The following is a 19,076-nucleotide window of genomic DNA, read 5'->3' on the forward strand; positions in this document are numbered from 1 at the left end:
TAATCATTTCATTTTGGCGAAGTGACAGGGGCGGTGGAGAAATGCGGCGCGCATTCGACCACCAGCCGCTGCGGAAGTCTCGGGGCGCCCTAAAAGGGGCCCACCGGTCAGCCTCAGAGGTGCCCAGTACGCCCACCCTGTCTTGTTCTTCTGCCAGGGCAGGGTGGCAGGCGGAGTGCTTCGATTCTGGCAACGTTATCCCGAGGCACCTGGATGAAACGGGACGGGACCCGTGCATTTAATGGACCCACGGCCCCCTGCTAGTGCATGGCAGGGTCTGACACTGGGGCGTGGGCAGCTGAGAATGTCAGGATGTCAGGATGTCAGACCGCGCGTGCCTATTAAATGCGGCATTGGGCCTTTGACTGGATGACACCCTGACGACGGGACCCTTCGGGTCGTTGAATGATCTTGCGCGAACCTTCGGGGCACCGAGTCCTCGGGGGCTGCCACGTGCAGCCCCGAACACTCTCTCCCGAGTACTGCGGTGGGACCCCCGGGGCACCGAGTCCTCAGGGGCTGCCACGTGCAGCCCCGAGCACTCTCTCCCGAGCACTTCGGTGGGACCTTCGGGGCACCGAGTTCTCGGGGGCTGCCACGTGCAGCCCCGAGCACTCTCTCCCGAGCACTTCGGTGGGACCTTCGGGGCACCGAGTTCTCGGGGGCTGCCACGTGCAGCCCCGAGCACTCTCTCCCGAGCACTTCGGTGGGACCTTCGGGGCACCAAGTCCTCGGGGGCTGCCACGTGCAGCCCCGAGCACTCTCTCCCGAGCACTTCGGTGGGACCTTCGAGGCACCGAGTCCTCGGGGGCTGCCACGTGCAGCCCCGAGCACTCTCTCCCGAGCACTTCGGTGGGACCTTCGGGGCACCGAGTCCTCGGGGGCTACCACGTGCAGCCCCGAGCACTCTCTCCCGAGCACTTTGGTGGGGCCTTCGGGGCACCGAGTCCTCGGGGGCTGCCACGTGCAGCCCCGAGCACTCTCTCCCGAGCACTTCGGTCTTAGTATTTGGACCCTGCAGATCATCGGGGAACTAGGGTGCTCGGGAACCAGAGGCGGCGGCCCCGAGCACCTTCTCCCGGGACTTAGCTTTTTCTTACCTCGCAGGGTGGTGACATGTGGTGGATAGCCGGCCTGGCCTCGGGACTTAGGGACCCCTGGTTCTGAATACACCGACAGTAGCCCCCGGGCCCGTTGGTAGCCGATGGGACGGAGACTGCGAATGGGCCCTTCGTCGCGACCGAGGCCAAGGCTAGCGCGGACGCCATGTGGCAAGCTTTCGAGAGGTGGCCCTTGCGGACCTAGACCTCAAGTACGTTCCAACGGGAAAATGAGTGGACGCGTGTCCACACAACTTCCGAAGGGTATGATAACCATACGGGCGGCACGCGCGGTCGCCGCGCAGATCGAGGAAAATACGCCTGGCAACCGCTGACATCGCGCGATCGGCGGGAGATTCGTCTGACAGTTGCGTCGATCGAGGCGACGCTTCGCCGAGCTAACCGTCTGGGGCGGCAGTTTTCGAATTTTGAGTTATAAAAGGGGGAACGGATCGGTCCGTTTCCCCTTTTTACGCTCTCTTGCACTTGCGCTCCTGCCTTCTTGGTGCTCCGAAGCCCTCAGGAAAATCCCAGGCGACCGGAGCATTCTCCCTTCTCCCTCTTCTCCACCAAAAAACACCTTCCACCCTGTTGAGATGAAGAGGGTTGGAGGAGGACGCCGGGATAGGACTTCGGACAGCATCTTGCCGGAGTCTCGTCTGAGGAACGAGGAGGCGGCGGATAAGATTAGGAAGCTGTTGGTACCGGAGGGTCAGGAAGGTGCCGTGGTGGTGAGGCCGGCGACTCTGACGCCGGCGACGACCGTCCCTGGGCGGACCGTTCTCTTCACCTCTTTCGTGGCGGCGGGGCTAGTGCCGCCGTTCTCCGCCTTCTTTCTGCAAGTTTTGGAGACGTACGGCATACAAATGGCGCACCTAAGCCCCAATTCCGTCGTGGCGTTGGCGGTCTTCGCGCATCTCTGCGAAATGTTCGTGGGGGTGATGCCGTCGGCGACGCTGCTTCGCCATTTCTTCATTCTCCGGCCGGTGGGGAAGAAGAGGGGGCACTCCACGGCGGACGTCGCGGGGTGCTGCAACCTTCGGCTCCGGGAAGGCCTGGGGGATCATTACATTCCCCAGGTGCTGCGCAGCAAGTGGGAGGAGTGGCGGCGGGACTGGTTCTTCGTCGACATCGACCCCCACGAGCGCCTCGAATTGCCAGAGAGGGCGGCGGAACCTCGGCGATCGACGTGGGAGGCACCGCCGCCAGAAGACGCGAGGCTGAAGCCGGTGCTGGAGCGCATCTTGGAGCTGCGCGAGTCCGGGCTGACCTCAGTCATGGTGGTTGTGGACTTTCTGCGTCGTCGGTTGGCACCCTTGCGAGAGCGGGCCCGACCAAGCTGGTTCTACACCGGGCCGGAGGACATCACCAGGACCCAGATTGGCGCGAGCTGGGATCTGGGGCAGGCGGAGCTGCGAGGGATGACCCGAGTGATCACCGGGACGGAGGACATGAGCCGGGCGGAGCTCCCGTGGCCGGAGATGGCGCTCTGCGCCAATCTCAACCGGGTGGCCATCATGGCGGGGCTGCCGGAGTTCGATGCCCAGGGGCCCGTGGACCGGCCACGAAGCCGGAGTCCCGAGGCCTCCGACCTCCCCGGCCTGGAGGAACTTCTTGGCGAGGAGGTCGCTGGTAGTTCGGCGCGGGCTGGCGACGGGGCCGCCGCAAGCAGCAGCCGCCGTGCCGGAGAGGAGGGCGCTACTGAAGTTGTTGAAGAGTTGGCGCCGGGAGACCGGGGAAAGCGACCCCGGGCCTTGATCCTAGTGCCGGATTCTCCGCCGTCGCCGACGGCAGCGGCGGCATTTCCGGTGCTAGAGCCGCGCCTGGTGCGGATGGGGCCTGCATCGACGCCTGCGACCTGTACGGCGGAGACCGAGACCCGTCCGGCGGCACCCGAGGTTCGCACGACGGCGCCCGTGGCCTGCGTAGTGGCTCAGCCGAGCCCCCAGCGGAAGAGGCGGCGGGAGGAGTCCGGACCGACGGCACCGGACCCGGACATCAGACTCCCAGCGGCCAAATGGCGGTATCGGTGAGTCTTCTTTCTTGCTTTTCCATGGGTATTTTCGGCCCGAACTAAGTTTTGACAACTTTCACTTGTCTCCCGCAGGCCAGCTGCAGGCGCTGCTGTGACGGAGAGAGAGCAGGCGCCGGAGCCAGAGCCGAGCCTGCCCGCTGCGACGGCGGAGGCCGGCATAGGATCGGCGGAGGTGCCAATCGACGTGGCGGCCCCTGGGAGAGAGGCGGAGGTGGCAGCCGAAAGAAGGGTGCCGGCGGAACCTACCCCGGGCGCGGAGAGCCCGGGGCGGATAACGGTGGAGGCGGATGTTCTGCCGGGGCCGGTGGACAGGGCGGCCGATGCGGGAACGCGGCCGCCGTCCGAGACCTTGGCTCCGGCGGAGCCTACCCCGGGCAGGCAGAGCCCGGGGCGGATGGCGGTGCAAGGCCCTGCGGAGAGCTCGGCCCCCCTGGAGGCACTCTGCGGAGAAGCCTGGGCCCCACCGGTGCCCGGTCAGCCCGCCGATCTTTTCCTGGCCGCCATTCAAGGCGTTCAAGTAGCGGTTGGGCGGCTGGGCGCAGTGGTGAACGCCAAGGAGGGGGAGCTCGAGGCCGAGCGCGCCCGCCTGGCACTGGAGAAGGCGCAGCTGGCGGGCGCCCAGGAGGAGGCCCGTGCGGCAGCCGCGCGGGAGCAGAAGCTCCTAGAAGACATCCACGCGGAAGCCGCGCGGGAACGAGAAACTCTGAAGACCGCGCGGGCAGAAGCCGCGCGGGAACGAGAAGACGCCGCCCGCTTGGCCGAGGCGTCGAGGCAGCAAGCTGCCGAGGCCCTTGCCAGGATGGGGCAGGCGCAGGAGAGGGAGGTGGCAGTCGCAGCCCGGGAGCATGCTGCGGAGGAGCGGCAAGCCGAGCTGACCCGCCGGGAGGGCGCGGCCGAGAAGACGCGCGCCGACCTCCAGCGCTGGGAAGACGACCTCCGGAAGATCAGAGAAGAAATCAAGCGCTGGGAAGAGGAAGTCTCCATCCGGGAAGTAGACAACGAGCTATCGGCGTCTGAACTCGGTGCCCGGGAGGATTCGGTGGTCCAGCAGGAGGATGTGCTGGCCCGGCGGGAGAATGAGCTGAGTCGCCGAGAAGGCGAACTGAGTCGCCGAGAGGGCGAAGCTGCTGCTGCGGTGACCGCCGCGGCTACCAGGGCGGAAGAGAATGCGAAGCACGAGGCGGAACTGGCCGCCCGTGAGCGCGCCTTGTCCGAGATGGTGGCCAAGGCGAAGCAGGCTGCCGTCCCCGCCGCAGCTGGCGGTTCTTCTGGTCCGGCCAGGGACCAGGGACTCGAGGCACAGCTGCGGGCCGCCAAGGAGAAGCTCGAGACCGCCTTTGTCTCGCGGGTCAACCTTGAGCATATGCTGGAGGACATCCTCCGGCGGATGCGACGGGCCGTGGAGAAGGGTGGTCTCGGACGGCTTGTCGACGACAAGAAGGGCGACGGCCCCGCACGACAAGTGTTGGGGCTGCAGCAGGTCTGCGAGCGCCTCGAGACCCTGCCCTGGGCAGTTCAGTAACTTGCCGCCCGGGAGGGACATGGCTTGGCACGTGCCGTGGCCGAGCACGTCCTGGCCTGCTACCGAAGCAGGGACCCGAACTTCCCGTTGGAGCCAGCGCGGGAGGGAGTAGTCGAGGCTGAGGAGGAGGCCGCCCGGGCAGCGGTTAGGAGTACCGCCTCCGTGGTGGCGGCCGGCTTCAGGCGAGAGGTGCCGCCGCCGCCAGCCCCCGGGGACGACTCGGAGGATTCAGCCGACGCCTCTGCCGCCGACTAGGCCTTCTGTGCCCTCTCTTCTTTTGTTGTAGATGTAGGAGTGAATATTAGGAGTGAACCCTTAGAAAACGCCTTGTATATGTCTTGTGAATATAATGGCAGCTTTTCCTTGGGCTCGCAACTCCAATTTCTCTGTGTGTTTGATGTTTCTTCTGGTGCTCTGCCTGGAAGTCCCGGGGAGTACTCAGTCGGGCCGTTCCCGACCTTCCCATCCCCGAGAAATGAAGTTGTTCCGGTCGCTGGCGTTGGCGCAGCCAGCCCTCAAGCTCTCGCGAGTCCGCACTGCCTAGGTTAAGAAACGAAGACACAGACTCCCTTGCCCGGGAGATAGATCGATCCTGCTCGGAACACGCCGTGCCTAATGAACACTTTTTCACTTTGCGACCACTCAGTTAGTAGAAGGGAGACGTGTGCGGGCGAGAATGTGACCAAGAGTCCTCGCGGTCCGGTGGTGCCCGGGCTTGAAACGGGCCGGACCGAGCACTGACAGCCTGCCCCCGAGACCTGAGCTCCGGACTACCCGAGTAGCTCGAGCGATAGGATTACCCAGGGTACCCGAGGACTCGGTAGTGCTCGGGGTCCATAAAAGCAGACCGAACACCACGACGACCACGAAGGGCTTCGGTCAGACATTATCGCAAGCACGGTACTCCTTTCTACAAACCGCTATGTCGTTCTGGGAAAAAGTAGACACGCGGCAGGGTTTTTGCGTGCAAGGAGACCACCTCGCCGAACAGATTAAAGCGCGAGAGCCCCCGAGAATGACTCGGGAACATAAATTTACTGAAAGCAGACTTGTCTGAATATAACCACTCACCGGACAGCTGTCGGCCTTCCGGCCAACCGATCCAGGAGGGGTGTGCTTCCGAGCTCGGGGGCCCGGGGACTTGATTCTTTCAACGGAGCGCCCGAGGGCCCAGAGGCATACGAGGCTCCTAGGGTCGGGTGGCCTCGACCACCCAAGCCTAAGTGGTAGGACCACCCGAAGACCCTTGGGGCCGACCAGAGACCGGGGCATTGAAGCCCTCGCGGCCGAACTGCTTGTGATTGCCAGCCTGTGACTTGAGAGAGAATATAGAATTTCTTTGTCTGGTGCGCTCTGTTAGTGCGGTACTTGCTATAGACTGTTCTCGTTTTTGACCTGAGACCTCTCGAATACCCAAACCGGCGAACAAGAGCGGACAGAGGCATAACCTAGAGGTCCTATGGTTCGGTGGCGTCCGGGTATGACAGACCAGACCGAGCACCGACAGCCCGCTCCGAGGGCCCGAGCTCCGGACTACTCGAGCAGCTCGAGCGATTGGATTACCCAGAGCACCCCGAAACTTGGTAGTGCCCGGGAGCCTGCCACGACACCGAACACCACAGCCTACCATGCCGGACGTAGGTCAGCGGCGACTGCTCGCATGCATACCGATCGGGATTCTTTTGTCAGCGGGAAAAAAGAGAGAGCGAACTTTTTCTCGCACAACTGAGCTCCTCACCAGACATATTAAACATACAGAATCCAGAAAAAGTATTTTGATATAGCGATTGCTTATTGAAAAACTTAATGTGCAATATTTACAAGGTTGGGTGACATCGACTTACCCCATGGGGCGAAGCCTTCAGACTGCTCGGGCGGGGAGAAGCCCCCGGCCTTACTAACCTGAACCGCGAGCACGACCATCTACGGGTAGAAGCGTCGAAGATGCTCGATGTTCCACGGATTCGGGAGTGGCTGTCCTTCCTCCGTCGCCAACCTGAAAGAACCTGCCCGGGGGACCGCGATCACGGTGAAGGGACCTTCCCACACAGGGGACAACTTATTCATTCCTTCGCGCGACTGGATGCGTCGGAGAACTAGGTCCCCCACCTCGAGAGACCGGGCCCGGACATGGCGCAGATGATAACGCCGCAGACTCTGCTGGTACCGAGCCGCCCGGACAGCAGCACGCCGCCGGCGCTCCTCCAGGTAGTCTACGTCGTCGCGCCTTTGATGCTCCTGCTCACCCTCAGAGTATGCATGCACTCGAGGGGAGCCCAGAGTGAGCTCGGAGGGGAGGACTGCTTCGGCGCCGTAGACGAGGAAGAAAGGAGTTTCCCCGGTAGCGCGGCTTGGCGTAGTCCAGGGATATTCCCCCCTACCTGGCGCGCCAGCTGTCGGAGAGTGAACTCCTGTCGCAGGGATCCCGAGAGACCCCTTTTTAGAGATTCGGCCGGGGGGATGATCCTGGAAAAACTTGTTTGGGAAATAAGCGGGAACGGAAATAAATGCGATGGCTGGCGGGAGACGATCACCCTAATGCAAGAAAAAGTGGGTACGCCGGGTTTTAGACAGGTTCGGGCCGCACGGAGGCGTAACACCCTACTCCTGTATGAGCACTATATTTATCCTTGAAGGGAATTCTTCAAGGAGGTATCTGGTTCTAAGGGGAGAGCTGTTTACAAAGAGCTTGAGGCTCTTATGTTCTAGCTTAACTTGAGCTGGCTCGAGTGTGTGTCGATCTATCTTTGGCCTGGTTCGTCGGAGATTGTTGGTCGTCTGGTGGTCGAAGGCCTTTTTTTCTTTTGCTTTTAGTGTTCTCCATCCTTTCCTTTTATAGGCGCGCCGACCTCAACATATCCTGAATGGGAAAGAGGGGACACGAATGCCAAGGTGCCACGGAGAAAGGCGTAATCATTTCATTTTGGCGAAGTGACAGGGGCGGTGGAGAAATGCGGCGCGCATTCGACCACCAGCCGCTGCGGAAGTCTCGGGGCGCCCTAAAAGGGGCCCACCGGTCAGCCTCAGAGGTGCCCAGTACGCCCACCCTGTCTTGTTCTTCTGCCAGGGCAGGGTGGCAGGCGGAGTGCTTCGATTCTGGCAACGTTATCCCGAGGCACCTGGATGAAACGGGACGGGACCCGTGCATTTAATGGACCCACGGCCCCCTGCTAGTGCATGGCAGGGTCTGACACTGGGGCGTGGGCAGCTGAGAATGTCAGGATGTCAGGATGTCAGACCGCGCGTGCCTATTAAATGCGGCATTGGGCCTTTGACTGGATGACACCCTGACGACGGGACCCTTCGGGTCGTTGAATGATCTTGCGCGAACCTTCGGGGCATCGAGTCCTCGGGGGCTGCCACGTGCAGCCCCGAACACTCTCTCCCGAGTACTGCGGTGGGACCCCCGGGGCACCGAGTCCTCGGGGGCTGCCACGTGCAGCCCCGAGCACTCTCTCCCGAGCACTTCGGTGGGACCTTCGGGGCACCGAGTTCTCGGGGGCTGCCACGTGCAGCCCCGAGCACTCTCTCCCGAGCACTTCGGTGGGACCTTCGGGGCACCGAGTTCTCGGGGGCTGCCACGTGCAGCCCCGAGCACTCTCTCCCGAGCACTTCGGTGGGACCTTCGGGGCACCAAGTCCTCGGGGGCTGCCACGTGCAGCCCCGAGCACTCTCTCCCGAGCACTTCGGTGGGACCTTCGGGGCACCGAGTCCTCGGGGGCTGCCACGTGCAGCCCCGAGCACTCTCTCCCGAGCACTTCGGTGGGGCCTTCGGGGCACCGAGTCCTCGGGGGCTGCCACGTGCAGCCCCGAGCACTCTCTCCCGAGCACTTCGGTGGGGCCTTCGGGGCACCGAGTCCTCGGGGGCTGCCACGTGCAGCCCCGAGCACTCTCTCCCGAGCACTTCGGTCTTAGTATTTGGACCCTGCAGATCATCGGGGAACTAGGGTGCTCGGGAACCAGAGGCGGCGGCCCCGAGCACCTTCTCCCGGGACTTAGCTTTTTCTTACCTTGCAGGGTGGTGATATGTGGTGGATAGCCGGCCTGGCCTCGGGACTTAGGGACCCCTGATTCTGAATACACCGACAGTGGTGACCACAAGCCATACCCAAGGAGCACTGAACTTGGATGAATGTTTGAGCAGGCATAATTGAGCAGGCAGAAGATCCAATACCTGTGAGGGGCGGTCGGCTGGACCACTCACGACCTGGACAGGCACTGGCTGGAGGCGGCCTGGACGGACAGGCGCTGGCTGGAGGCGGCCTGGACGGGCGCTGGCAGGAGGCGGGCGCTGGCAGGAGACGGGCGCGTCGGCGCGTCGATGCAGCAGGCGGGCGCGTCGACGCAGGAGGCGGGCACGTCGACGCAGGAGACGAGCGCGTCGATGCAGGAGGCCGGCGCTGGCAGGAGACGGGCGCTGGCCTGGACGGGCGCTGGCAGGAGACGCACGTTGATGCAGGAGGGCGAGCGCCGACTGGATGGGGGATCCGGCAGAGCGCGTCGATGCAGGAGGGCGGGCGTCGGCTGGAGGTCTGCTCGCGGGCGCCAGCTTGAGGACGTGCGATGTGGATTCGGTCACTGCAGGAGATCGGGAGAGGGAGGGGAGCCGACGGGAGATTAGAATAGAAGGTGGAAAGAAAACGTTTCGGGAACATAATGGCAATGGTGGGTAATTTTATGCTGCTTGTGTGGGTCTTTTTATTTTTTCTAAAATCACAATCCGCAAAAGGCTGGTTAGACACAGATTACAGATTGTGACAGAAAAGATGACCAGATTTTAAAAAGCGGATTGTACAATCTAATTGTTTGTTTTAGCTTCAGCTTTTAAAAGCAGATTTTCAGAATCTAAAGCTAAAATAAATAGGCCATAAGTGCTTTCATTTGATCCTTGATTCAATTAACTTCGTGGAGTAAGCCAGCTTGTCTTATCTTTTTTTCGACTATAAGTACGATGCAGGCACACAAACCACCAAATAACACCGGCGAAAGCACTTGCGCATGTCATGGGCATCAGAATTTTTAACTTTGATGGATGAAGCCGTACCATGACGCCGCTGCTACCCCATAGAAAGGCTAACCAGCTTGTCTATCTTTTTGGCTGGGAACTCTGGATTTTGCAATAGCTTCATCATTATTGATAGTCACGGTGCTAGGAGAGAGAGAGATTGCAAGAAAGTTTACAAAAAAAGCGTTTGGGAGCACAGGAATCCAAGACACAAGGAAAGGAAATATGAGGTTGGACCTCATGCTTATTTTACTCCAAAATTCTTAGCCATAGGAGTTTCAAAGAAATTTATGGGAGGCAATCCATTGTTTTAAATGCCCTTATAGAAAATTTTAAAATAAGAGTTGAACCCTCAAAATCTTCATTTTTTTTTCTCCATTCGAAAGGGGGCCTTACAATTTTTCGTTCATTATTGGAATAACCCAAATGTGCGAACTTTCAGAACTTCGGTCAATTTTTTTAAACAAATTTAAAAATTAATTTTTTGGAATGGTTATCGTTCAATACCAGCCACAACAGTTTCAGTTTTTCCCACCTTGGCAAATGCGCGCCCCACCTGTCATTGAAATAAATGAGAGAAAAATAAAGAATAAACTAACGTTACCAGGACCTACTGCACACAGAAAAAGAAATCCTCCCTCACGCTAGAAACTTCTTTTAAGTCCTCCTGGGGTATTTAGATTATATAAGATAAAATGCTACAATGAAAAATCAAACTCGATCGATATTTACATTTTTCATTCACCAAGGGGAAACTGGAATTCACAAAATTTCACCGAAATTGTAGTAAAAAATTTAAATCGGTGCACGCATCACAACAACCCTCTCCTTCTCCACCCCTTTGCTCCTCGCCGCAGTTCACACCGTGGAGGGGTCCTGCTCGCGTTCGCGCAAGGAAGCCGCATGGGCGAAGGCGTGGCCGTCCCAACACCACCTCCTTTCATCTCTTCGATCTCTTTGGCACCACGCGGCTCGTCGATGAGGATCCGGTGAGGCATGCGAAAGGAGGTCGGCGGCCACGGCAAACGGGAGGTGGTCGGCGCCGGACAAAGTCGCGAGGCACCCCACGGGGGCGGGCGGGTGTGAAAACGACGAGGACATGAGGGTGGTTTTGCTAAAGAAATACATACACAGTTGACAGTTCACTGTACCTCCCGGTGGGAGCGGACCTAGGCCGGACTCCGAACGAACGCGAGGGCTCTTTTCAAGAAAATCCGCCACTTTGTCTGAATCACCTATCAAGTGCAGCAAGCCCGCGACGGTCCTTTCCTACACACGCTCCCTCCAGTGTCGTATACTACCGATTCCGTCTCACATACGATGGCATTCCAGCAACGTCGATTTCTTGATCTTTCAGAGAGCGATCGAATTGCCAGGTTTCCGTGATCACCCATTGCCTAGCCGAACTACGAGGGGAGGCGAACGTCCACGAAGCGAAAAGGTTTTGCCATCTTCACCAAGGAAGCTGGCAAGCGTCGGCGAAACGCTACACACATTTGCCTTGCAGCTTCGAACGACCGTTCATTGCAGGCGCGAGGGAGGATCGGGAAGTAGCCGTGCGCGGCGCGCGATCCCAGAACCCCACCAACCTGTGCGGAAAGTAGCACTCGATCGAGGGAGGCCTCACACGGCACCGCCGTTCGCCTCACGTATGCGCACGCGCGCTCCGCTCCGTGTAGCGGGCGTCGATCAGATCGATCGCCGCGACAACAACGTGATGGCGCGGGAAATGACGCACGCGCTGACACCAATTCGCCTGCAAGGCGACACGGCCCGGCGGCCCGACCGGCGTCACAGCCGCACACACATATGGCGAAAAACCGGCTGCCAGATAACGTCAACTATTCCATGACTCGGATCGCGTGTGCGTAGCTATAGCTCACCGGCAGGTCAAATTGGTCGTTGGACACCGGGCTCCAAATTTCAAGCAGTGCGTACTGGGTGCACTGCACCTTGCAGCTCTCCGATCGCACTCGAAAATGTCCCGAGAGGGCTTGTTTGGATGTTGCAGAATTTGATTCGACTCGATTGATGTACGGAAAACTGTGATCAAGACCGGATGGGTCTGTGATGCAGGATCATGCAATGCGGATAGGGAGCTCGAAATATCTCACAGTAGGTGACAGGTCCCTTTGCTCTTTAGCTTCTTTTTTTTCTTGCTCCGCTCCCATTTTATGTGGCGTGTATGAAAACGCCATGGCGCTTTGGCCATTTACAGCTTCTGTGTCGCGGATCGTATGATTGCATATACCTAGTGCGAAAGAGGATGGGCTATTTATGTGCATTTCGAGCTATTTATGTGAGAACAATGCTCAAGGGGTAATACAGACCCTTTGTAGAAAATTAAAGCGATGCCTGCATGCACAGAAAGTTTGCGAAAAATTTGTAGAAAATGATTCAATTACCACATGAACGAGGAAAAAATTATCTTGCGTCCCATATAGGCCACAAAGCCTTATCACTCATTGCAAACACTCAAAAAAAAATTTGAAAGGCAACACATGGGCGATTATATTAGAAAGAAGAAAGAGGGAGGCATCAAGAATGCCAGTAGTTAAGGTTACAGGACATTAGCCGGGCTCAAGGCCAAAGCAGAGAAAAGCAATGCATAACAGAGATGTACATAATTATGAGTTTTGTGCATGGGCACCTGCCAGACCACAAGTCATCGCTTCTTCATGTATCATGTGCAAAAGTGTGTCTTCCGTGAGTTCTTCTTCTTAAAATATGATTAGAGTCTTGAAACCTTAAGTTTCAATAGGAATCCACGTTTGTCCACGAAGTTAGGTGCAAGGAAGGTAGATGTAACCACCTTGCTATGCATGTTCAAATGCTTTTAGTGACCGCACACTCAATGAAAAGGTGTACTGAGGTCTTAAGGTTGCAAATGCACATCAAGCAGAAATATTGATTCTTGTATTGCTAGAGTTGCAGACTTTGTGCGGTCCACACTTGATCTTGGATAGACAACCATACGAAAAAAATTGCATTTTATTGACGCCCAGACCTTCGAGATTATTTTCTTGTATGCCCTATTTGGCAAATTAGTGAACTGAGCCTTGTACGCTGACTTAGACGTGTATGTTCCATGGATCATTAGGGTCCATTTTATCATGTCCTCCATTTTTTGACCTAGATGGACAAAGCTGATCCTCTCCCACAGGTGTGCAAATTCGGCAATTAACAGCACGATCAGCTTGTGTCTAAGGTCCCATATCCAATTACTATCTTGTAAGGCATTCACGATTGTCCTGCTCTTTTGTATGGAGTGTGAGTACAAAGCCGGTGCAATGTCTTTCGGTGCCTATCCATCCAACCATCATGATCACTAAAACAGTGCTTTCTTGCAGTTACCAATCGTGACCATGGTGTATGAGTGGAAAAGAGCCATGTCTTCATTGTCACATGGCAGGGGATATCCTATCCAAGGGATTTCTAGTTTTGCCCACTCAAGCCACTTCCACCGAAGTTGAAGTGCCCGACTGGATTTTTGGAGGTTAGAATTCCAAGGCTTCGTTTTCTATCGGCCTACATACTTTACTCCATGCTACTTTTCATGCTCACCCACTGCAGCCATCATTTCATGTTCATAGGAAGCCACAACGAAAATGGTCAAGCGATTTGTAGAATTTTGTGGGTGGTTTGACGGAGATGAAGACGTAAATTGGTAGGGCAGAAAGGATCGATTTCACCAAGACCTGTCTTCCTGCCACTGTTAGAATCCTCAGCTTCCAACTTGATAAGCGGCGGACAATCTTATGTCAATGGAAGACCGAGGTATTGCATTAGGAAATTTGCTACTATCTTAGGAAAGATTTCTAGGACCTCATCTAGGGGGTATATGTTGGCACCTAATAGCTGCGATGGAGCTCTTCTGGAAATTTACTTGCAGCTCGGTGGAGTCTCCGAAATCCTTTAAGATTGTCAGCAAGGTCGCAAGCTCATGTCTCATGAGGTGGAGGAAAAGGACGATGTAGTCAACATATAACTGGCAGGGGGTGATCACTGACAATAATCCAGAGTATACCAGATAACGTGCACATTGATTCGTATTTCCTATACACGTGTGTCAACCTGGACTTAGGAACATCGAGGTTTATCCAGATTCAGACCTCCCGTAGGATAATAGCCATATATCCTGTGTATTGTCTAATAAAATGGGTGAACTTGTTACAGAATGTCTATCCCTCACTACAAAGACGACATCGACCCCTTTATATACCAGGGGGAATATGCACAAACAACCGGACTGTGCCAAACACTTCGGCAAATCTGTCCATGACGGAGCCAACAACCCTAAAACACATCATGACGTTGGATATGCACGTCTGTCTTGCTCTGGTCGTCCTGCGTATCCCGTACCATCACCAAACACCGTCACGCTCATCCGTCAGACAATACCACGGTATTAAATGCTATGAAACAGGTCACTGTAATTCCACACTGCCCCACGACCATGCCACACCGAAAGCAAGTGTCCGAGGAAGGAAAAAACACTCGAGTAGACATCATTAATGAGACTTGACCGGGTAGGTAGGTACCTGCTCTGCGACTAGCGAGGGCTAGTCACAGGACCTCACTGCATGACTAGTGGTTAGTCACGTGAGCTTCACCATGGTTGCACGGTGTGACCGTGGTCTTGATAATACCTACCACACGTTGACACTTCATGGCGCGTGACCCACCACATGGGGCACCCCCTTACCTACTACACCAACAATAAATGAAAGACGTAGGCAAATCGAGCATCCTCGAAAGCAGGACAGTCTCCCCACCTCAGTCGCTAAGTCCAAGATGCGCTGTAGTGGGTCAATTGTCGGGATGAATAGATACGGTGACAGCGGATCGCCTTGTCTCAAACCTTGTTGACGAAGCAACTGTTGTCCCGGAACGCCATTTAGGAGTATGGAGGACGACAAGGAGGCTAGCGTGATGGATATCCAATCGCGCACCACGGGCCAAAGCCCCTAGCCTACAGGAGCTCTAAGAGGCACTCTCAGGAGACCGAGTCGAAGGCTTTTGCGATGTCTAGATTTAACATTAGTGACTGGGTCTTGCTTCGATGATATGCCGTGGCTCGATTCTGCACGAGCATGAAGTTATCTTGTATACATCGGCCCTTAATGAAACCGCTCCGAGAGCGGGAGATGAGAGTGTTAATGCTCTTGGAGAGTCTGATGGCCAGTACCTTTGCAAGCATTTTTGAAAAAGAGTATATCAAGCTAATCGGCCTAAAGTCATTTGCATAGGTAGGTGCCTCCTTTTTTGGGATCAAAGTGATTCTGGTGGTGTTGAGTGTTCCAAAAGCCCGCGTCGAGCAGTTGTGTATGCATTGGAAGACTGCCATCACATCCGCCTTTATGATAGGCCAACATGTCTTGTAGAAGATCCTGATGAAGCCATCTGGCCTAGGAGCCTTTTCAGCTGGCATTTCACATATGGCATGCCAAACTTCTTCTTCAGTGCACGGTGTCTCTAGGTCTTGGTTGTCAACTCGTGGTAGCTAAAGGATGTCCCAATTAAAGGAGCAAGTTTTGCTCCTCTTAGTGCCTAACATCTCTTCTTAGTGGTGGTAGAGAGTTGCTGCTTTTTCATCTTCGGATGAAGCAATTCCATCCGTAGTGTGCAGTGAGTGAATGAAGTTATGTCGTCTTCTACCATCCATTTTAAGATGGAAGAAGTGAGTGCTAGCATCCCTGCCCTGGAGGTAGGTAATCCTAGATGCTTGCCCTTCCACGCCTTTTCTACAGCCGCTAGGCCTAATACTCTAAGCTTCAGGTTCTTGCGTAGGGATACCTCCTCCACCGTGAGAGTCCGGCTCTCTTGCACTATATCTAACTGGAGGATCGCATAGTTTGCTATAATTAGCTGAAGACAGACCTCAATAATGAGCTCTTTACTCCAAGCATGAAGGGCCTCTGCTGTTGCACGAAGGCAAGTAGCGAGGCGACACATTGGGTTTGTGTGATGTTGTTGAGTCCCCCCAAGCCAACTGGACCATGTCTGTAAACCCTAGAATTTTTGGCCAGAAATTTTTGAAGCAAAAGGTTGGTGGTTAATGCGGCCCATTTTCGCTAGCTACCAGGAGCAGACAATGGTCCGACATGGAGGAAGAGAGGGCCTGGAGGTGGTGGGAGGAGAAAAATGCATCCCAACTTTGATTGCAGAAGAAACAATCTAGCCAGACTAGGATGGGGTCTGCTCTTTCACTGCTCCATGGGAACTTTCTATTTTGCAAGCAAAGTTGTTTGAGCTCACAACAGTTGAGGACCGATTTAAATTGCTCCATCAAGCGGCGATTCATGTTACTATTGTTTTTATCCCTCACTTCGTAGATCAAATTGAAATCCCCTAAAATGAGCCAGGGAGTGTCGGTCACCTGGGTTAGCTCCCAAAATCTCCTGCAAGAATGCCGGTTTCTCTCTTTCTTCACTAGGACCATAGATGACAGAGAGCTTAAACATCAAGTTGCTTTGCCGGAGATGCACCGAAGACGATAGGATGTGGTCCCCATAGATTGGATTCGCTAGGTTCACCAGCATGTCGTCCCAGAGCACCAGGATCCCCCTTTAACACCATCAGCCGGGATGTATAAATTGCTAGCTAAATTGGTTCCAGCAATCTGATGTAGGTGGCTAGGAGATATAAGGTGCATCTTTGTTTCCTGAATGCGTGCAATTGCACATCGCGCGGAATATAACATCTCCTTTAGAATGTCCCGTCGAGCCCCTTCATTTAACCCCCGCACGTTCCAGCAAAAGATTGAAATGGGCTAATCATTCATTGGGGATTAAACTCATACGACAGCAGGGGTTACAGTGGGAAGTTTTGGCGTTCCCTCGCCTAGCTGTGACAACTTGGCCAGCCGTGCCTATCGCAGGGCGGCACTTAAGGGAATTAAAAGGGGAGACACCACTAAGACAGCAATAAACTAAGCTAGGCTGAGCTGCATGGCCTTCCATGCCTACTAAAAGGAGGCATTTTAGGGGAATTAGAAAGCTAGAGCACAAACTAACACAGCAGGTAGCACAACCTAACATCCTAATGCGACCAACCCGCCCGGCTCTGCCGATCGGACGGTCTTGATGAGGATGGCGTCCCAGCATCCCTGATGCGGACGGCGGAGGACGCCATCAAAGTTTAAACCACAAAAGAACAGGGTAAGACGAGCGATTAAGCTCACACGTTACTGACAAAATCATCGTGACTTCGACGTCACGAAATCACAGTCCCAAGACGAGGTGGCATGGGCCCGGAAAAATCTCCTCCACCACCTCTCGGCGAATGAGGAGGCGGCAGCCACGTGAGCCGCTCGCCGCTCGCCCCCACACCCTGACATGGTCTGCATGCGTCCCTCTCTTCCCGCTCCCCTATTTCTACCTCCCAGCCGGCGCTCCTCGTCGCGCTCTCCACCGCCTACTCATCCTCGCGATCGGACGTTAGCGCAGGGCACGAGCAAAAGTGCAGGTCTCCCGCGCGCACGCTGCAGTTTCAGTTCAGAAGCGGGCCGGGCTTCGATCGATCTCCGGCGGCCATGGACGACGACGGCTCCTCGTCGACGCCGGCTTCGTACATCAGACTGGTGAGTGCACGCGTGAGCGCGATCTGCTTTCCTGAGCAGGATACACACGCGCGCGCGCGCGCGGATGCATTGGCACGGGTGGTAATTCACGGTCGGGCATGTACGCACGCAGGTGCAGCATCTGATCGAGAAGTGCATCTGCTACAGCATGAACAAGGAGGAATGTATGGAGACGCTGGAGAAGCATGCCAACATCATGCCCGTCATCACCTCCACTGGTACGTATTAAGATCGACGCATGCTTTGCCGATATCTTGATTTCCTGTGCGTATTTGCTTTGCATTCTTGCAAGGGATCGAATAACTAACCAGAAATCTGTTTGATTTCTTCCGCGCATTGCCAGTGTGGAAGGAGCTGGAGAAGGAGAACAGGGAGTTCTTCGAGATGTACAAGAAGGATCGGGGAGAAGAGTCGTCGCAGAAGAGTCCATCTGAACAGGCAGCTCCGTCCAAGAGCTCAGACGACGGCGACGACTAGGAGTAGTGCTCCTATTATGATCGTTGCATGGTACATATATATATATAGCTGCAAATATATGTGCATGCATGGAGTATGTAGCCAGCATGTGGTAGTGTATACATCGATCGCGATGAGCTGTATCACCGGTGTAATTACGTACAATACGTAGAGCCTGAATGCATGGTTAGAGTTATTTATTGGGCAGATTACAGTCGAGAATTGATGTTTTTTAGATAAAGGAATAATACTTATTCCGGCCTCTGCACAGAGTTATGCACACAGCCGTTCATTGTTACAAGGTTTAACAAAATATCCAGAATTCCAGATAGATTAAGCAAAGACAAGAGTGAACTAATAAAGCCCGAACCAAGTTAAGCAGAAAGTCTATTACTAAACATCCAACCATATCGGACGTAAATTTCCATCGTTATCGATTCTATTTTTTGACATGCGTCGAGAATTGATGTGCGGTGTGCTGGAGAATTCAGATCACGAATATAATCCGAGAGCCTCGATTCCTAGGTGTTGCATGCATGTGGGCCCTGCACACGTGGCGGGCTACTGTGCATGCACCGACGACGTGTACTGTCGGAGGAAAGACGTTCTCCTTTGTCTCGTCTCGTCGTCGTCCCAGTGCTCGCCGTACGTGTGCTCTAGCGACCAAAACCAAGACGATATTTCTCCGCTCCTTTTGGCGCGCGAGCCGCTAGCTGTCGAGTTGGGCGTCTGCGGCGCCCGCGCTTCGCGGAGACGGGCGGATTCAGGCGCGCCGTTCTATTTGGTCGGTAGCGCTGGCTCGATCAGCTATAGCTGCTAGAGTACAAGCGAGTCCACACAACTCGTACAAGGATTCACTCTCAGTGGAGGTGACACGTACGTGCGCCCGGTCAGTTTCGGTTTGCCCGCCGCGCTGGTAACTGCTCAGTAGCTCATCAGATGCGATGCACTTACGACGTGATGCTTCGACCACACGAATTGAGTCTGCCTGCCTGCCGGCCCAAGGTCGCCTTCGACTTGGGTGATCGATCGGTATGATCTCTCCCGGCGACAGTAACAGTAGGATGGAACTCTACGAGTATACGTCGGTACTTAGGCAACGTGAAAAAAAAAAAGAGCTTTCGTACAGAGACGCCATACGGGAGCTGGACAGCTGGTGCTATCGTGCTCGATCGGATCGTTGGCTGCTACAGACCACCGGCCGTGCCGTGGTCCTCCTTCGCTCGTGCCCCAGCCCTCCCCGGTATATACGACTACTACTACTGTACGTGTACGTCGTTGTCGATCGGCTGCCGGCCGGGCCTTCCCTGCTGTCACACTAGCAACCTGGCTTCACTCACGATTTTGCCATGCTTCACATGCTGCAATCACGGGGT

The 19,076-nt window shown here is 55.6% G+C and overlaps 1 protein-coding gene across 1 annotated transcript; it reads left to right on the top strand.

The window, feature by feature from the left end:
* Positions 1–17,052: 17,052 nt before the first annotated feature.
* LOC133909102 (uncharacterized) lies at positions 17,053–17,907 on the top strand. Its single transcript, XM_062351388.1, has 3 exons — positions 17,053–17,244; positions 17,357–17,462; positions 17,588–17,907. Exons 1-3 carry the CDS (start codon positions 17,197–17,199, stop codon positions 17,719–17,721), a joined length of 288 nt encoding a protein of 95 aa, XP_062207372.1. The 5' UTR covers positions 17,053–17,196; the 3' UTR covers positions 17,722–17,907.
* The last annotated feature ends 1,169 nt before the right edge of the window (positions 17,908–19,076 follow it).

Source organism: Phragmites australis, chromosome 2, assembly GCF_958298935.1.
Source record: "Phragmites australis chromosome 2, lpPhrAust1.1, whole genome shotgun sequence".
Taxonomy (NCBI): Eukaryota; Viridiplantae; Streptophyta; class Magnoliopsida; order Poales; family Poaceae; genus Phragmites; species Phragmites australis.

What these genes read in the sequence shown, in the direction of transcription:
- LOC133909102 (XM_062351388.1), top strand. Translation starts at nt 17,197, where the DNA reads ATGGACGACGACGGCTCCTCGTCGACGCCGGCTTCGTACATCAGACTG. An exon ending in CGGCTTCGTACATCAGACTG is followed by an intron (nt 17,245 to 17,356) that starts GTGAGTGCACGC and finishes GTACGCACGCAG; the next exon opens with GTGCAGCATCTGATCGAGAA. An exon ending in GCCCGTCATCACCTCCACTG is followed by an intron (nt 17,463 to 17,587) that starts GTACGTATTAAG and finishes GCGCATTGCCAG; the next exon opens with TGTGGAAGGAGCTGGAGAAG.